Raw genomic sequence first — 16,379 nt, forward strand, 5'->3', positions numbered from 1 at the left:
TGTCCCTCTGGAAAAGGTAAATAAATATAAGTATCTGGGTGTTTTTATTTCCGATAGTCTTAATTGGCATGACCATATTAACTACTTAGTTGGGAAAGCAAATCGTTCTTTAGGATTCATCAGGCGGAAGTTGTATTTAGCTCCCCCTGAAACTCGTTTGCTAGCTTTTAAGTCCTTTGTCAGATCGCAGCTCGAATACGCCAGCATCATATGGTCTCCCCACCAGGACTACCTGATTGACCAAATTGAAAGAATTCAAAACAAAGCCGCGCGCTTCATATTTAGTGACTAGTCACCTTACACGAGCGTTTCGGCACTGAAACAAAGGGCTAATTTACCTTTATTAAAAGTCAGGCGCAAAGTCTCCCGTCTTACCTTCATTCACAATATTTATTACTATAATGTTAGCCTTAAGGAACTCTTATTACCTCCCCCTCATCGCATCTTTCCCAGACATGATCACCGTCACAAAATTTGTTTATCAAATTGTCGCACTAACCAGTTTCGCAACTCGCCATTACAGCTTGCCATTGCAGAATGGAACTCTTTGCCCCACCACGTTGTAGATATCATAGATAAAAATGAATTCAAATCATCATGTGAACGTTTGTTTCACTTTTCCGTGGAATGAATCGCGGGATGGTGTCTTTCTTGTTTTTCACGTGCAAAGATGGTCTTTTCTCTCTCTTTTTGTAGCCTGGTTGGCACGTTGTGTCCTGTTTGTGTAAGAGTGTATTCCTCTCGAGTGGGTGTATTGCATTGTTTCTTGTTTATTAAGCAAATATGTACGATATGTATCGTTTCAATATTTTTGTCGAAAACCTTGTACTCCCCCCCCTCATACAATGCCCGAAAGGGCGCTTTGAGGTAAATTAAATAAATAAATAAATAAATATCAATTATACTAAAATTAGTTAATTTGCTGGAAGACGCCAGATCGCTAAAGAAAAGATATGGGCGACAAACTTTTGTTAGCCGGGCAACTAAAAATTCGAAAATTAGTTATATATGAATAATTTAAAAGTGTTAACATCAAACTAAAATCGACACGCGCCACCACGACCACATTTCAATACAGACATCGTGTTATTGAAATTATTTACATTGAGCTGAACTTATAATGGCTCAGAAATATATAAGAACCAAATCGGGGCACCCGAATCATTGGTGACAATATCGACACGTGCGAGGTCAGTTTCCAAAATGCTTATGCAAATAATAACCGAAGTAAAACAAACACGAAAAAAAGACTTGAAGAAAATACTAAGATATAAATATCCGAAAGTATTGGAAGAGGGACTTAAAAAACTGCCAGAAAAGAAACAAAAATAACTTCATAGAGAATTAAAATCCCCAACCTCGGCTGAAAGCTGAAGCTCATTATTTTGCTTTTAATACTTTGGCATCTTTACGCTATTGATCTGCTCGCACCGCAGACGGCGCTATACGGCGCCGTTGAGGTAGGCTCATAAGAGGATTGTCTGTCAGCCCGCAGTGTAAGCAACAACAAAAAAAACAAACAATACCACGATATTTTTCGTTCTGCGAGTGTGTGAGTGTGTGTCTATGTGTGGCGAGGGTGTCACCGAGCACTAGGCCACTTGTGCGAGCTTTGAGGCTTTCAGAGAGGTTCCGTCGGTGCCGCAAAGTCTTGCAAGAGCAATTGTGCCTAACATTTCGCAATTACGCTAGTAAGTAACTAAATTACAATTACAATAGATTTTAGATGAAAGTAAATAATTACAATTACCAAGAAGCAATTAAATTACAGTAATTAAATTGCTGTCGTTGAATTACTACCCAACTATTGTGTCAACCAAGCATTTGCATTGGTCGATGTCCGTCACCTAGAAGCGCTGAAACGAACGTACGTAATACAGTCATTCGGGAGATAAGCGGACTCTGTCAGCATTTGCTTCCCTCCATTAGACCTGACTGCGCAGAGCCGCCATTTTGGAAGTCATCGATCGCACCGCAGTGAGGAAGATTTAATGCGAAATATGGCAGCTTTGGAACCCTGGAAACATGCAGGGACACTGTAATTATATATTTCACCTTGAGTCCGCACGCAGCATACGCCACGAGCTGATAGGACCAATCAAACATTGCCAAAAGCGCGAGTCACTGTTACTTCCCAGCACACGATTGTTTCAGCGATGCTGGATCACGTACGCTAACATGACGAACATCTCTGGTGGGTACGTCTTTGACGCTATGTGATTGGTTCCTTCGGCTCGTATCGTCGGCTGCGTCCGGACTTTAGGTAAAACAAAGTATAATCGGCTCCTTCGCAAATAAATGCGTATCATTCCCAATCGAATAGACTTAATACACTTTTGTGAATAGACTCGACTTAACACACTGTTTCCGCTAACTGGGGCTTGGAGCTATGGTCTCTGTACCCCTTTCACCCCTAGGCTGACGGTGCTGTGGAAGCTACGTTACCGCTGGACCAATCAAACATTTATCTTTGGCTGCGTGATCAGGCTCACACAGTCACCTACCTACACGAACGAAGCGAGATCCGGTGATGAAAATTATGTGGTTGATTTGTGCGGTGAGCGCATAGCTGGAACCGTACTTCGAGCTTGGGTGTAAACAGAGTATAGTGAACTACGTCCGACAGTTCCTCCGAGTTCCCATTTATTGCCACGCAGCCATAAACACTCTTCCGTCTGAACGTTTTATTTGTTTCCGCAATTCATATGCATGGCAGCCACATCCGTTCCTGCCTCATCTGAAATACTGAAAGCAAGATACCCACGCCGAGAACGAGTAAAAAATAATAACGCAATCTCATATATCAAGGAACCGACGACAATTAGGCTCGATGGTAACAGCTTGGAAGGTATTTCGTGTACTGCCTCCTCCGAGCATACCTTTAAGATGTTTCAGAAATACCAAATGATTCCTTAATAACTCAATTGAAAATAAAAAAAAAAATATAATAAATCAGAACATACAATTAAACCCAGCTCTGACGACTTAGGAAACGATAGAAGAAGTTACAAGCGCGAAAACTTTCTCCTTAATAAATAAACTTCATATACCTCCGCTATTACATGGGAGCTTTTGATAATATTACTTTTCATTAGAAGTAAATCACTCTCATGTGCGCGATGTAGCACAGCAGCCAAAAAAGGGAGGAAATATACACCTTACTCCGGAAGTTTGGGATAGCTTTCCAAGATCGGAAGCTAGTGCGGTGCAAATTAACAAAGACCCTTTTGGGCACTCATAAGTTAAAAAAAAAAGGATATACCCTTTATCAGTAACTGGAGGTATCTACGGAGACTTGGCGCACAACACAAAAGAGCTCCGCCGAGTGCTTCTTTGGTTTGTACATGAATCTGCTACATGGCTGGAACATTAATCTTAACGAGACTGTTCTAAAGTTATCAAGGGTGTAATATATGTTCGTTAGTTTATAGAGAGAATGTGTAAAATTCCGCCAAAAGTATAGATTTTGTTGTTCGTTGTAAATTGACTCTTTAACCGCTGTCACATACGTGCTTAGTTCAATTCCATCAAAGTTTTCTGAAACGCGTCCTCGACGGAAGGCGTAATCGCAGAGACCCAAAGCGATCTGGCGAGCCCCGACAGGATAAATCCCAGAGCGCCCGTAAACGCAGAAACGATTTCTCCACCGTCTTTTACTCTGAACTTCAAACGTTCCAGTAGCACTGGAATGACATTTTGGATTCGATATTCTGTGCCGCTGTTAGTCTTTCTTGTCACGAGCTCTCCTTCGAACCTGACAAGACCGGCCTCAAAAAGTATGGTGCCGCTATGCCACGAACAGAGCCTCCAGGGGACGTGGGTGAGCAGTGAGTGCTTGCAACGAAAGCTGAACACAGTGACTGTGTCCTTGTCGCGGCAAAACGTCTCGTAGGGTTTGTCTTGCTTGAGGATGCGGAGGCCGGTGAGAATCCCTTCTCCCAAGAAGATGGCGCCTTGAAGCATTTCTAATTTTGTGTCGTTTACCAGGTGATGATACGGGAGGTTGCGGATAAGCTTGTCGAGCTTGTCGTCCAGTTCAGCCTTGTCCGGGACGTCGCAATCCTCTGTGGGATAAAAGAAAAAAAAAAGAAGTCGTGCAATACGAAGCCCCATTTGAAGGGATACTTCAACAATATTTGAAATATTACCGTCGTGTTCAAAAATAGGTTGAATATGACCCGCAATATCCGGAAATGACTATCGCACGTTTCTATTTTGAGCCTGGTGGCTGTATTTTTCGTTGTAAACGGCCCACTCTGGCAAGCACTCGGAGAAGGCCCAGCGGAGACCACGTGACGTCCAACGCAATCGTGACGTAGGTCGTCTCAAGACGAGCAAAGCTACGGCGAGGCAGGCGTCGAGAGGATGGCCTAGTCGTTCCAGCCACCGAAGCGGCTGCTTTTGTACGAATTTTAAATGACGGGCTAATCACCTATAATCTTGTAGGGCGACAGTAGCGACTTCTGCGACACGCAAAAGGCATTCTCGGGAAGAGGGGAGTTCCTCCTGCCCCTCTTCTCTCGTCGTGGCCGGAGGCGAGACAACCTCCGTCACAAGCTGTCAAGGTTCCTAGACGGGCATTACAAGCGAGGCGTTAGCGACGTCCACCAGGTGCTCTTTGCTAATCGTTTAATTCGTTTTAAAGTTTCTTTTCATGACTTTTTAACAAGATATTGGAATGTTCGATGTGATACTGCTCCTTTGAACACATATAGACCCAAAAAACCAGCGCCGAAATTTCCTTGTAGTATCCCTTTAAGATACTGCTTAGATAACTTTCTCTCAAAGCTTCGTACATATGTTTCCAGTCTCCAACTTTTGCCTTTTATGTTTATCGGTCACTTTATCGTTGGCACTATGCAGTGGCAGATTAGGGGGGGGGGGGGGGGGGGGGCACACGAACGTGTTGGCTACAAATTTGTAGTTCCGATAATATTGGAAGATGGAAGCAATGTATGTTTTGTTTAATGATAAGTAAAGCATTGCGTCATATTTCCTGTAATAAACAACTTGCTAGATCACCCAAGCGCCCCGGCCTGCACTTCAGGAATCATAAAACGGCGGTCTGTCAGTTTCCCAGTGATCAGTATTTCAACCAATCAGATGCTTACGCACTTTGCAGTGTAATCTGCAGTTATTCTGAATAAGCGTCGTGTAGGTTGCAGAGACCTGTCATATACCTTTTACAATTTCTTGTCAAAGTTCGCGTTTTTCACAATGTGCATGCAATCCACCCTACGATCTGGCAGAGCTACAAGCATTTCCTACGCTATTGTTATTATTCTAATGATTGTTGCTTTATAAGCAATTGCTTAAAAATCCCAATATTCAGAACAACAGATAACCATAATTTAGCTCGGAGTCAGCGGAGTTGTTTGCACCATTTTTAGCGTTTCTGAGTTACTATCAGCGTCTTTGAAGCTGTACGAGAATAATAATTTTTTAAGAGATATCATCAGCTCAGTCAGGTTGATGGGTGGATAACATACACAGTGTCAAGAACCCTGACGCTGACGCGAAATCTTGCAAGTGATATGGCAGTACGCTGTAATCTACACGACGCTTACTTACTCAGGATGCCTCCAAATTACACTGACACCCCGAAAAAAGCAAATAATTTTTGCCAGAAGATTTAATATGTTTTCAGAAGGCTACCCAACCAATATTTTCCTACAAGTCGCGTGTATTTTTAATAAAGTAAAAAAACGCCACTGCCGTAAACCGAAACCGAAACATGTGCAAGGAGGCTCGAAGTAAACTCGGAGGAGAGAGTTGCGAGAAGTCATGTGGCTAATACACCCTAACCATTTTTTTTGTTCGTTTGTTTGTCGTAAGATTGTTTCGCACTATATCTCTTCCCCTCGCTCTTCTTGAATTGAAGATCGATTGGGTCGGGACCACGAACCACAGTTACTAAATAACGGTCCCACGTCCGTCGCAACCTTGTTCTGTCGTGTGCCGCCATCGCATCATCGAGCCGGCGATCCGTCGCCATATTAACAAAGACGTTTACGGCTACTTCCGGTGATCTGTGCAACATTTTTTTTATCAATGTATTTGCAGCTTCTTGGAAGTCACAAAAAATAGGGTTCATATTCTTTTCTATTTTTACTAATGAATGTGTTCCTTAGATAACCCACGACTTCGAGTATATTTGGTATGCATCAGTTAGAACAGCACGTGACCGTGGAAAGGAGAATCAGCGCGCCTGAAACCGGCCAAGTCTCGACCTGCGGTTTTCCGGCGGAAAGAAAACGAATCTAAAGCCTCAAATGTCGTTTTGGGTAGTTGGGCTCACGTAAGTCATGTTCAAAAAAACATCGGCATAGAAAAATACCCTGTCGGTGTATCTTAAATACTCGGTCAGCTTCCAAATGGTTGTAATTACCGATTACTTGGGAACTGTAGGAACACCGTTACCATGATTCCCAGAGTGCAGGACGGGGTGCTTAATTGGGGGATTTATGGCGCATTCACACTAGAAGCGGATCCGCGTTCGCGAAGCGGTCGCGGATGCGGTTCGCGAGCAACCCCGTTCAGACACACCGAGAGGCGGTTGGCGGTTTTTCGGCGATCACGCGTGATCTTTTGAGAGTTGCGTTTGGCAACCCTGTTTTGCAATCCAAAATCTACTTTAATTCAAGATCCAAAGCCAAAGTCTTGCTATTTTGGCACTCGGAATATTTTGTCCGGGATGTTCGCACGCATCACAAGTTCAGGCAGCGAAAAAAGAAGCCTGGATCCGCCAAACTCTCCTGTGATTCCCTCGACTTCGCCCAGAAGCAAAGCCCAGCTAGGCCGGCCTTGCTGACTCAGAACAGGATGCTCCCGGCCTTTTCTTCGAAGTGAACCCTTCCCGCATAAATAGCTGACCTTGTTTTCGGGATGGAGGGCCAGTTTCCCCACCTCGTTGTTGTTTGCTCTTATCATTTTCGAAGTTGTGAGCGGTGGGGTGGACCGTGGTGCGGGGGAATGTGTTCGGTGCTAGCCGGTCGTGGCTTCGTTGGTGGCGGACTCTCCTTTCGTCACTCGCTCGTCGATCGAGTCTGCTGTTTGTTTGACATTAAGCTCAAATAAACGCCGTATGGATTACCTCTGCATTGTCTGGTACGTACAATTTATTCCTTGAGTAGGTTCCCTTTATTTATTTTATTAGTAGTAGACGTTACAGGTCGAGCTAGCGCAGGTACCCTGCCCCCTCCGTGGTAGTGCGTTGGCTACGCAATCAAGCTCACGACGTCTCTATCGGCCGTCGTGGTGGTCATGCACGGTGTCGAAAGCTTTCAATAGTTCACACGACTATCCTAGTGGGTAGGAAAGCTGACATTTCGGTCGATCAGGGGCGGGTTCCGACGTTCTACAGGCAGAGATAAACAAGGCAGCGAGCTTGGGCTGTGGCGCCCGGAATAATAAACTAACTCTTACCCGAACCAAATCACCGTTGCGAAGCCCGTTAAATCCTTTCAAATTATCATCGTACATCCAGTGTGACCGCAATGAAGTCTAGCCTATCATTACCTCTTCTTTCACAACGTAGAAAAATGTTCCGTCTGTGCTTGTTTCGTAATATATATTATAATAATCCGATTCTAAAAGAAAGACTACCAACAACACCTCATTACGTTTCAGCACACATCGATCACCGTCATAAAGTTGCCATTCCTTCTTGTCGTACTAAACATTTTTATGAGTCTTTTATTCCTAGTGCCTCAACAATGTGGAATCACCTTCCCGGAGCCATTGCCGAAATCCCCGATATCGAGTGCTTTAAAACTGCCGTTTCCAATATTTCTTTGTAAAGAGCCATAACTACTGTATAATATTTTCTGTTCTACGCTGTATGTTGTGTTGTACTTTTTAATACCCACTCCCCTCTGTAACGCCTCTGGCCCCGAGGGTAAATAAACAAATAAATAAATAAATAAAAATTACGAGTCAATTCTTTTCGCGGTGGATTTAAGTGACGGACGTGAACATCAAGTTTCTCCGAAGATTTGTCGAAAGCTAAGACTACAGCGCTAGGACTACAGCGCCTTCGACGCCTCACCAGCGACAGGTGCCATCTTGTTTTGAAAGTCACTGACGTCACGTCAGCGTCACGTTGTGATTGGTTGCCGCTTTGCGGTTCGTGAAAGCGGTTGGGAGAAATCGGTCCCGAAGCGGTTGGCAAAAACGCGCTCCAACCGCTCGATCCTAGCCGCTTCGCGGTTGAGAACGCTCGGATCCGCCTCGCGAACGCGGATCCGCTTCCAGTGTGAACGCGCCTTTAGGGAATGGTCAATTGGGGAGAGGGGGGGAGGGGGGGCGAGTACGGTGTAGGAGTGCCACAGCACGGACGGTTCTTCAGGTGTTAAGCTATTTTCAGCCTAGTTATCCGCCGGGCTTTCTCCGTAGAATGCAGTGATTAGTTCTGCAAGGTGCTATGAGGGAAAGCAGATGAGCCAAGTGGTTAAGCGAGTATTGCAGCACCAATGCCTGCGCACGGGCATTCTAAAGTTCGACCATAAAGCCTTTCCTCCCAATGCCGTTTTCTTACCACATTTTAAAACAGGTACCCGCATATCCATATTAAAAGACATGATCTCTTGTCTGCATACCATCGCACCTTTCCTGTCCATAAATTATTTCTTGTTAAACTGAACAGCTATCATCGTTTCAGCCGCTGTAGCATCTAGGTGTGCAGCGACAGCATATAACTATTCATTTGATTACCAGTGTACACTCATCTAAGATATTATGTTATCAGTATTATTTTTTTTTCGTACATAAAATTTTAATGGGTCTACAGGTGATATTTAATATTCAAAATCTCATTACGTCGTGATAAAAACTGAAGTCATATATTGGTTTTTATATTACACCTGCCCAGAGAAAACTTCTTTTGCGTTTTATATTTTTTTATGTACGGCTAAATGGTAACATGTAGTTAACGCCATGTCAGAGCTATGCGTACTTGTAAAAATCACAGAGAGAAGAAAATGCGTAAATATACATATAAGATATAGCTGTACCTGATTTTGGAAAGTTCAAAGTTAAAACCAGGTTGAAGCAAAGCAGAGTCAGGAAAGTCACAAGGAATGCCGTTCACGGGATTCCTGTAACAAAAATACGATAGTTAATTACATACTTAACACTAAATCTTCACAATTTTGTTTAAAGTTCCACTACAAACTTGAGCAACGAAATTAAGCAGTACTTTAATAAACCTCCAAAAATTTGAGTTTTTTTGTTTTTTTTTTTACGTTGTCCTCGGACTTTGACATTGCGAAATACCAATCAAAGTTGCCATATCGGCGATTTGCTTCATAGTAGCAAAAAGAGTCAGGAAGCGCGCGTACAAGAAAGACAGCTAGTAGTGTCTAGCTGAGGCCCACCGATTGTCTTATTTTGTTTATTTTTTTCTGCATTAGTTTTTTATGTGAAATAATGATGATTGGTTTCATCGCTCCATTCGAACATTCGCATGTGCGTCAAATATATGCCGATTTTATTTAGTGCTGGGAAATTGACCGATTACCCTTTAGATTAATTGATTAATGGTTCAACTGAGATCGACTTTTTGTACCCCCGGTTATCGTTTGAATTCTAACAAACCAAAAAGAAACTACAAAGTTAAATTTTTTTTTATTGTTTTTTTTTAGTGCCGCGCTTTACGAAACGCAATCGCCAGTGAGTGAGCTCTTTTGCCACAGTATATCAACGGCACCCTCCGCCAACACAGCTGCATTAATTATATTTAAGTGCTTTTAGACCGTAGATGAGCGCATATAAACGTTTATCACCAACTGAAAGTACACGGTGAAACGTTTATCAAATTACAAAAACTCAGCGAAGTCAAGACCAAAAAAATTTACATTTTTCAATGTTATCAATGAGAATCAACGAACGCAAAAAATCAATTATACATTATTCGATTTAGGGATAACAATTATTGCGGTTGCAACGTTAAAGCGATGCCCAGCTCTAGTATAGTTCAGTTATCAAGGAACGATCATGTATACCCTATTGATAGGTAAACCATGGTGGAAACTGTGAGCCATACCTGGGTCGAAATACTCCTTGAGGATCCGGACCTTCAAGTAGTTCTGATCTGATGTGACCTGTGTCAAATGAAATAGCTGTAGAGTTCCTACGCCTTACAAAAGAGTTTCATGAGTCGTAAATATTGCCAGATATTTCCTGCTAAATGTTAATGATTTTTTTAAAACACGCTTCACTCCTTGCGCGAACGTGTCTGGTCACCCTTTCCTGCGTGTCGGCATGGAACCTTTCCGGCTTTGTGCAGACACGATTACTAAACCTATGCCCTTCTGAGCGTTGCACGATATGGTAGTAACGTACATGGCGTGCAACTTAGCCGTTCTATGCTCCTCCGTGGATGTTCAAGAGACAGAGAGCCTGTCTGGGCGTACATTGGCACATTAAGATGAAACTTCGCCCGTTTGTAGTACAACCCCTTGTACAGTCTTCCAGATACTACCGGCGTTGAGTGCCAAGAAATGCCCGGAAAGCCACAAGCGCGGGTTGATCTTCCTTCAAGATAATGGCACCACGTCGCACTGCCCGCGCTTCCTTGCAACACACCTGTGAACAAGACGCTGAACTGCTACCGCAAATGCCATACTCGCTTGATTTGGCACTGTCCAATTTTCGTTCGTTCTCTGGTCGCAAACAACAATTGAAACAACAATATTTCTACAGCTAGAAGTCCGTCATTGATGCTATGTGTGAGTAGTGTGTAAGACAAATAGTGTTTTTCTTCACCGGTCGCCGGCATTGGAGCACCTCTGGGAGTAGTGCACTACGCTCAAGGCGGCTACGTACAAAGTCCTAAGGTATCAGTCGCCTGGAGCAACCACCTCACAAAAAGCCTAACCACTTGTCAAGCATCCCTCGTAATGTTCCCAAGGTATCACATTCCATAATGCCCGCTTGAAGTTCAGGATCTAATACTGCGATCTTTTCGACTGTCTGATATCGGCCTTAAACTTGAAAAACAATTATATAAAAGCTATATTTGGGAACTCTCGACACCTGGGAAACTAGAACGGGTGGAAGTGTTTGGTTGAGTTAATAGTTTCTATATTAAAACAGCTCCTATTTGTGACACACCCCCAAAATCAAATGCCCTTGCAAAGGTCTAGAATTGAAATTTATACGAGCAATAAATTCAATGTGTTCTTTTTTTAATCCGTTATGAGAAGGTGACGGCCAGCGGACTACCAGAGTATTAAAAGTAAATCAGGTTAACTCTAAAAAAAACGATATTCTTAATTATATATTTAACGAGACACCACTAAATATTTTTAATTCTTTCCGTGCACAACTGCTAGTGCTACACTGCGGTGGTATCCAAGCGTTTGACGACGAATAGTAGATAATGGCTACGAGAAGAAACCGGTTCTATTATCGCGGGCAGCTGCCCTATAAATCAGCAAACCCCGTTAGATCTAGAATGGAAACGAGGCCCTTCGATACCTCCTTGATGTCATACAAAATCTTTTTCTACGTATTTTTGACAATATATAAAAATATATTTCTAAAAATGTAGCACAGCTAACATCTACGACAATCCAAGCTGATACCGTTAAATTTGACACTCATTGAATCAAGTCGTGGGGAGTTATCACAAGGTGTGATGACGTATTCTTTATTTATTTACTTCCTTACCAAATTATGCGTCAATGTTTTAGCACGATATAGTTACATAACGAGTAGTGAACATTTCTGGGTTTAAAAGTTACTGATTTGCACCTATAGTTGCCGGGAGCTCGTGAATCGCGGGACGCGTGTTTATTATCTTCATGCTTTGTTGCTTTGTTATTTATTCTTCAGGATTGTTATCGCCTAAATGGCGCAATATGATTGATTGTGGAGCGATCATAAGATGGCCTGTTTCTGTGTTCCCCACCCCCTGTGTTTCTTAAGTTTTCGTTGCCTAAAGTAGGCTTAAAGCTATTTCATGTTCGCCTGTCATGATTGTTTAAGTTTTCAGATGTCACTTTGCAACGGTGCTATCAGCTGAAGTTCTTTTGGCTAATTTACGTGGACGCGAAAAATACGCCAGTGTCATTCTGCGAGGATTGCTCCAATCGCCTCATTCACGGAGAACCGCAACTCGCCTTGAATGCAGAAATAATAATGATAATAATAATAATAATAGTCGCTTTATTTACCATGTATAGGCATGGTAGGGGCTGAGGAAAAAAAAACTGTCCTAGCAGCTTGACTGGTTTTCGGCCACCCTCAGGCACATAAGAATGGCGAGAAAGACATTCAGAAAGAACAGAAATCACATATTAACAGAAGGTACTTCCTTCATAAAAAAAGCAACAGCAGAAAACTATTAACAATAAAATAAACGAGAGTAACACTTGCACATAAAATAAATCAGAAAGCTCTAAACAAGAAAAAAGAGAAAACTCACCATTATAACATACTCCAACACAGGGATGGGCAGTATTTTAAGTACAAGTATTTGAAATACGTATTTCGAATACTTTGTGTATTTTGCATTTGTATTTAATTACAAATTGGGTAATGTATTTGACGTATGTATTTAAATACTAAAACGTGGGTATTTCAACTACAATTTTAATTAAATAAAATTTTGTCGGCTAAAATACATCCCTCAAATTTATTGTCACTGTCCAGAGCAGGAAGAAAACTACGTTCTGCACCGAATGCAGTGTCTCTGAATCAAGCACAAGCGTTAAGTGACTTTGTGATTACGACCGTGCTAGTCCAGGGCAAGAATAGTGACGAAATCGACGTTCACAGGCGGACTGGCTAAATAAGTGCCTGTGACAACTTGTGATGCTTTCCAGCCCGATTTCCATCCATATTTTTGTCTGGAACATTCTAAATGCGCGGGTCGTCCAGATTTTCGTAACTGGTGAGAGTTGCAACAATAAAAATTCTCTACCTAGTGCTGCGCGTCTTGGTCGTCTCGGTTCTTTGTTGGCCTATACCAAAATGTAATCGACAAAAAAAGCTGCCTAAAGCTCTGTACTTTTTTCACCTATTACGTCCAACCTGATTACATTTTTTTGTGATTATATTTCTATTACGTTACTAGAGCCTCGCACACTAACTCCCGAGTGTGTAATGGAAAATTAAAATGAGATACCCAGAAATTCGTTGCAGGTGCCCTGAAGTCGCTGACGCAAATTTTGAGGAATGTATTTGAAAAAGTATTTGGAGGAGACCAAGTACATTTGGTTGTATTTTTACCTTGTATATAAATGCTTTTTTGGAAATGTAATTAGATTTGTAATTAAATACATTTTGACGAAGTGTTTTGTATTTGTATATTGATACATATTTGCACGTATTTTGCCCATCCCTGCTCCAACACAATATATACTGTAAACGACTAAATTTTTGCGGGGACCTAATTTTCGCGAACTTTGCGAATCGCCTACGAGTCGCCAAAAATACGTCCCGCGAACAATTCGGGCAATATGTGAACGCTACGGAAGCTACACTCAATTCGCGAAAATTAGAACCCGCGAATAATTTCGAATTTTCAGCTCTCGCCTGATTCGCGAAAATTAAGTCGTTTAAATTATATGTTTTCATTCTTCGTACATTGCGCAAAGTTCACTCTATCTGCAAGTGTACATATAAACATGAACATAGTGATAGTTGTTTAAAAGGGATGGTTATAGATACCGGAGACATCACAAGCAGCACGTTTTGAAATGGCCATCTGGCAAGGGCACTATGGCAAACCAGATTTTCGATGGCCTAAGCTTGAACCAAGCGCATGACAATAGCAGTGTCTTGGTCCTTGTCTGCTGACTAGCCATTTACTTTAAGCCAGTCGCTGGCCATTTACTTTAGGCCAGTCACTGGACATTCACTTTTGGACAGTCACTGGTCATTAAAATTTGGCTAGCCACTGGCCAGCCACTTTTGACCAGCCAGTGGCCATTCACGTTTCGCCAGACACTGGCCATTGACTTTCGGCCAGTGGCTGGCCGAAAGTGGTTCTAGTTACACACATTATACATAATTTATCACAGACTGCCAGGAAATATGAGTGTTCCGCAGAAAACTCAAGGATTTCGGGAGGTCAGTTTTGAGAGCTTAACCCCAGACACTTTTACATATTATTGACAAGCGAAGCTCTAGTAAGGTTGCTCAGTATTTATTTGACTTTTGAGTGCCTCCTACGATATACGACGCTGGTTGCGACCACCATTTTAGTCGTCCGTGGCACAACGGATCGTCCGAGGTCCCACCCTTAAAATCCACCGGAGTGCAGCTGTAAAAAGAATAAAAAAATAAAACTTTAGTTGAAGGGACAGTGCAACGATGTTCAGTTGCAATGCTTTTTTTCTCAATTTACGTAAGCTTACATACACTAATAGAAAAGAGAAGCCTTGAGCACCTCCGCCACAAAGCATGAGACTGCCGGAATGTTGTGGGAGCGGATGCGTAAAAATGAAACCAAATATAAAAACGCGACAATTTTTCAACCTCAATATGCTAGCATTTGGCACCCAGGCAAATTATTTGTCATGCCGAAATGGAGACCGTCGGGAAGGTTCGATATCTCAAACGTATATAAGACGTCTCGAACTGAATTAAGCAATTAAAAACATTATGGAAAGCCGTAAAGAAGATGTACTCGTGCAGGTTTAACAGGCACGAAAACAGACACAAAAATTGTTTTAAAATCTGTTAGAAGTTCATTGCACAGAACATGTTCCGTACAAACTTGCAAGCAACCTGCGAAATGTAAAGAGGTCCTACTAAGCTTTTATACAGCTGAGGCAGGTTGCAAAGCAAACAAGAACCGGGGTAATTCTAGGCAATTTTGTCTATTCTCTTCCCAGATGGAAAAATAATGTCCCCAAAATTCTACGGGCAGACACCTCTCATTGGCGCTGGCAGTCAGTTCATTGTACGATGTTTCATCGACACACTGTTTGACAAACAGCTATGGTTGGCTTTTTTTTTCCTTCGGTAACAAGTCACCTTAGATTGTCGCCGAAAAAGGCTTGTGGGATGGGCCACGAGTGTTAACGTTTTTGTAATGAGTTGTCGCAAAATGTCGTCGCGAAGCTGCGTGGACTGTTCTCACGGCCAGTGACACATCCTCGAAAAAATATCCCTGCAGCGTGCAATGTGCGTAATGAGTGTCAGTGATGTGTTAGTGACGACGAAACGCGTCCATGAAACGTGTATCCACGAATAGTTGTCTATGAAAAATGTTTTAACGAAACGCCGGGAGGACCCACTATTCTACCAGTTGTTGTCACATGATTACAGGCGTTTAATGAGAAGCTTCTGCAGGTAGAATTTCGGGAAAATTATTGTCCCGGCTGCCGGGAGAATAGACACTGCCTAATTCTATAGATAACCTGGAAGAGCACTTTCAGAACACCGGTCGCTCACTGCCAACACGTAGGTTGTAGTGCACTTACCATGAACATAGCGGACTTGAAAGGCATATTCCGAGATTTATGCTGATACGGTCATTGCAGAATAACCGCACGAGTAATAACAAGATGAAAGGGCTCCGTGAAGATTCAAGACGCTGCGGTACAAGCTGCCATTTGCCGAACCAAACCACCACCTCAAGAATTTCTGTGACTTCTTTGAAGAAATCGCTTGTTGCCGATATACGCGTAGGACATTTCGGACACTAATAGCTGCGCGAAGCTTCGAACACGTTGAAATCCACACAAACCACATAGGCCGCATCTAAGAATTTAAGGCGAGTGAAAGGAATAGTGTAGAGGTGGAGGCAGATAGGTTTCTTGAGATGTGAGGAGGATACATCCTCCTCGCTCCACTATTTTACATGCCTCCTCCTCCCCAGCCCGAAAAGCAGGATGCTTCTTCAAGGTCTGCAGGGGGGTGCGCCCACAAAAGCTTCAAGGGTCATCCCAACAATGATCACAGCGAGAGGATTGATCAGTGTATACGTTTGTGAGTTAGTCCCAAAGATGACAATGCAATGGATGCTACATGAATGGTCTACCAAGCAGTGCCCTTCAGGCAGGTGCCGTGTTCTGCCCGCTTGGAGACTATAGTCACGTGGCCGTAACCGGAGACACGATTGATCGAAAATACGCATAGCTTCTACTCTGCTGTCAAAACCGAGTGAACACATTCTAAAAAAAGTGTGTATTCTCACACCCTTTGTCCCATATAATACACCCCAAAACTTCAGTTCAACGTACAGCACACTGACCGTCGATCTGAAGCTGTACTAACTTTCACGAAAGGCTCGATAGCCGTGTGGTACAACCTATTAAAATAGCCAATGTATGTGTTACTGACTAATTGGGGTTTCCTCTTGGCCCTACTGCAAAACCTCAGTGTTTTCTTTTTGTGGTCTTTGATACGTACTTGAGCTATTTAAT

The 16,379-nt window shown here is 42.7% G+C and overlaps 1 protein-coding gene across 1 annotated transcript; it reads right to left on the reverse strand.

The window, feature by feature from the left end:
* Positions 1-3,513: 3,513 nt before the first annotated feature.
* Positions 3,514-9,075, reverse strand: LOC120839559 (the record flags this gene model as incomplete). Its single annotated transcript, XM_040209867.1, has 2 exons — positions 3,514-4,064; positions 9,012-9,075. Coding segments are annotated over 2 exons (615 nt in total), but the record flags the coding sequence as incomplete, so codon positions are not given.
* Between the last annotated feature and the right edge of the window lie 7,304 nt (positions 9,076-16,379).

Source organism: Ixodes scapularis, unplaced genomic scaffold, assembly GCF_016920785.2.
Source record: "Ixodes scapularis isolate PalLabHiFi unplaced genomic scaffold, ASM1692078v2 PGA_scaffold10__122_contigs__length_95168666, whole genome shotgun sequence".
In the NCBI taxonomy this organism is placed as follows: Eukaryota; Metazoa; Arthropoda; class Arachnida; order Ixodida; family Ixodidae; genus Ixodes; species Ixodes scapularis.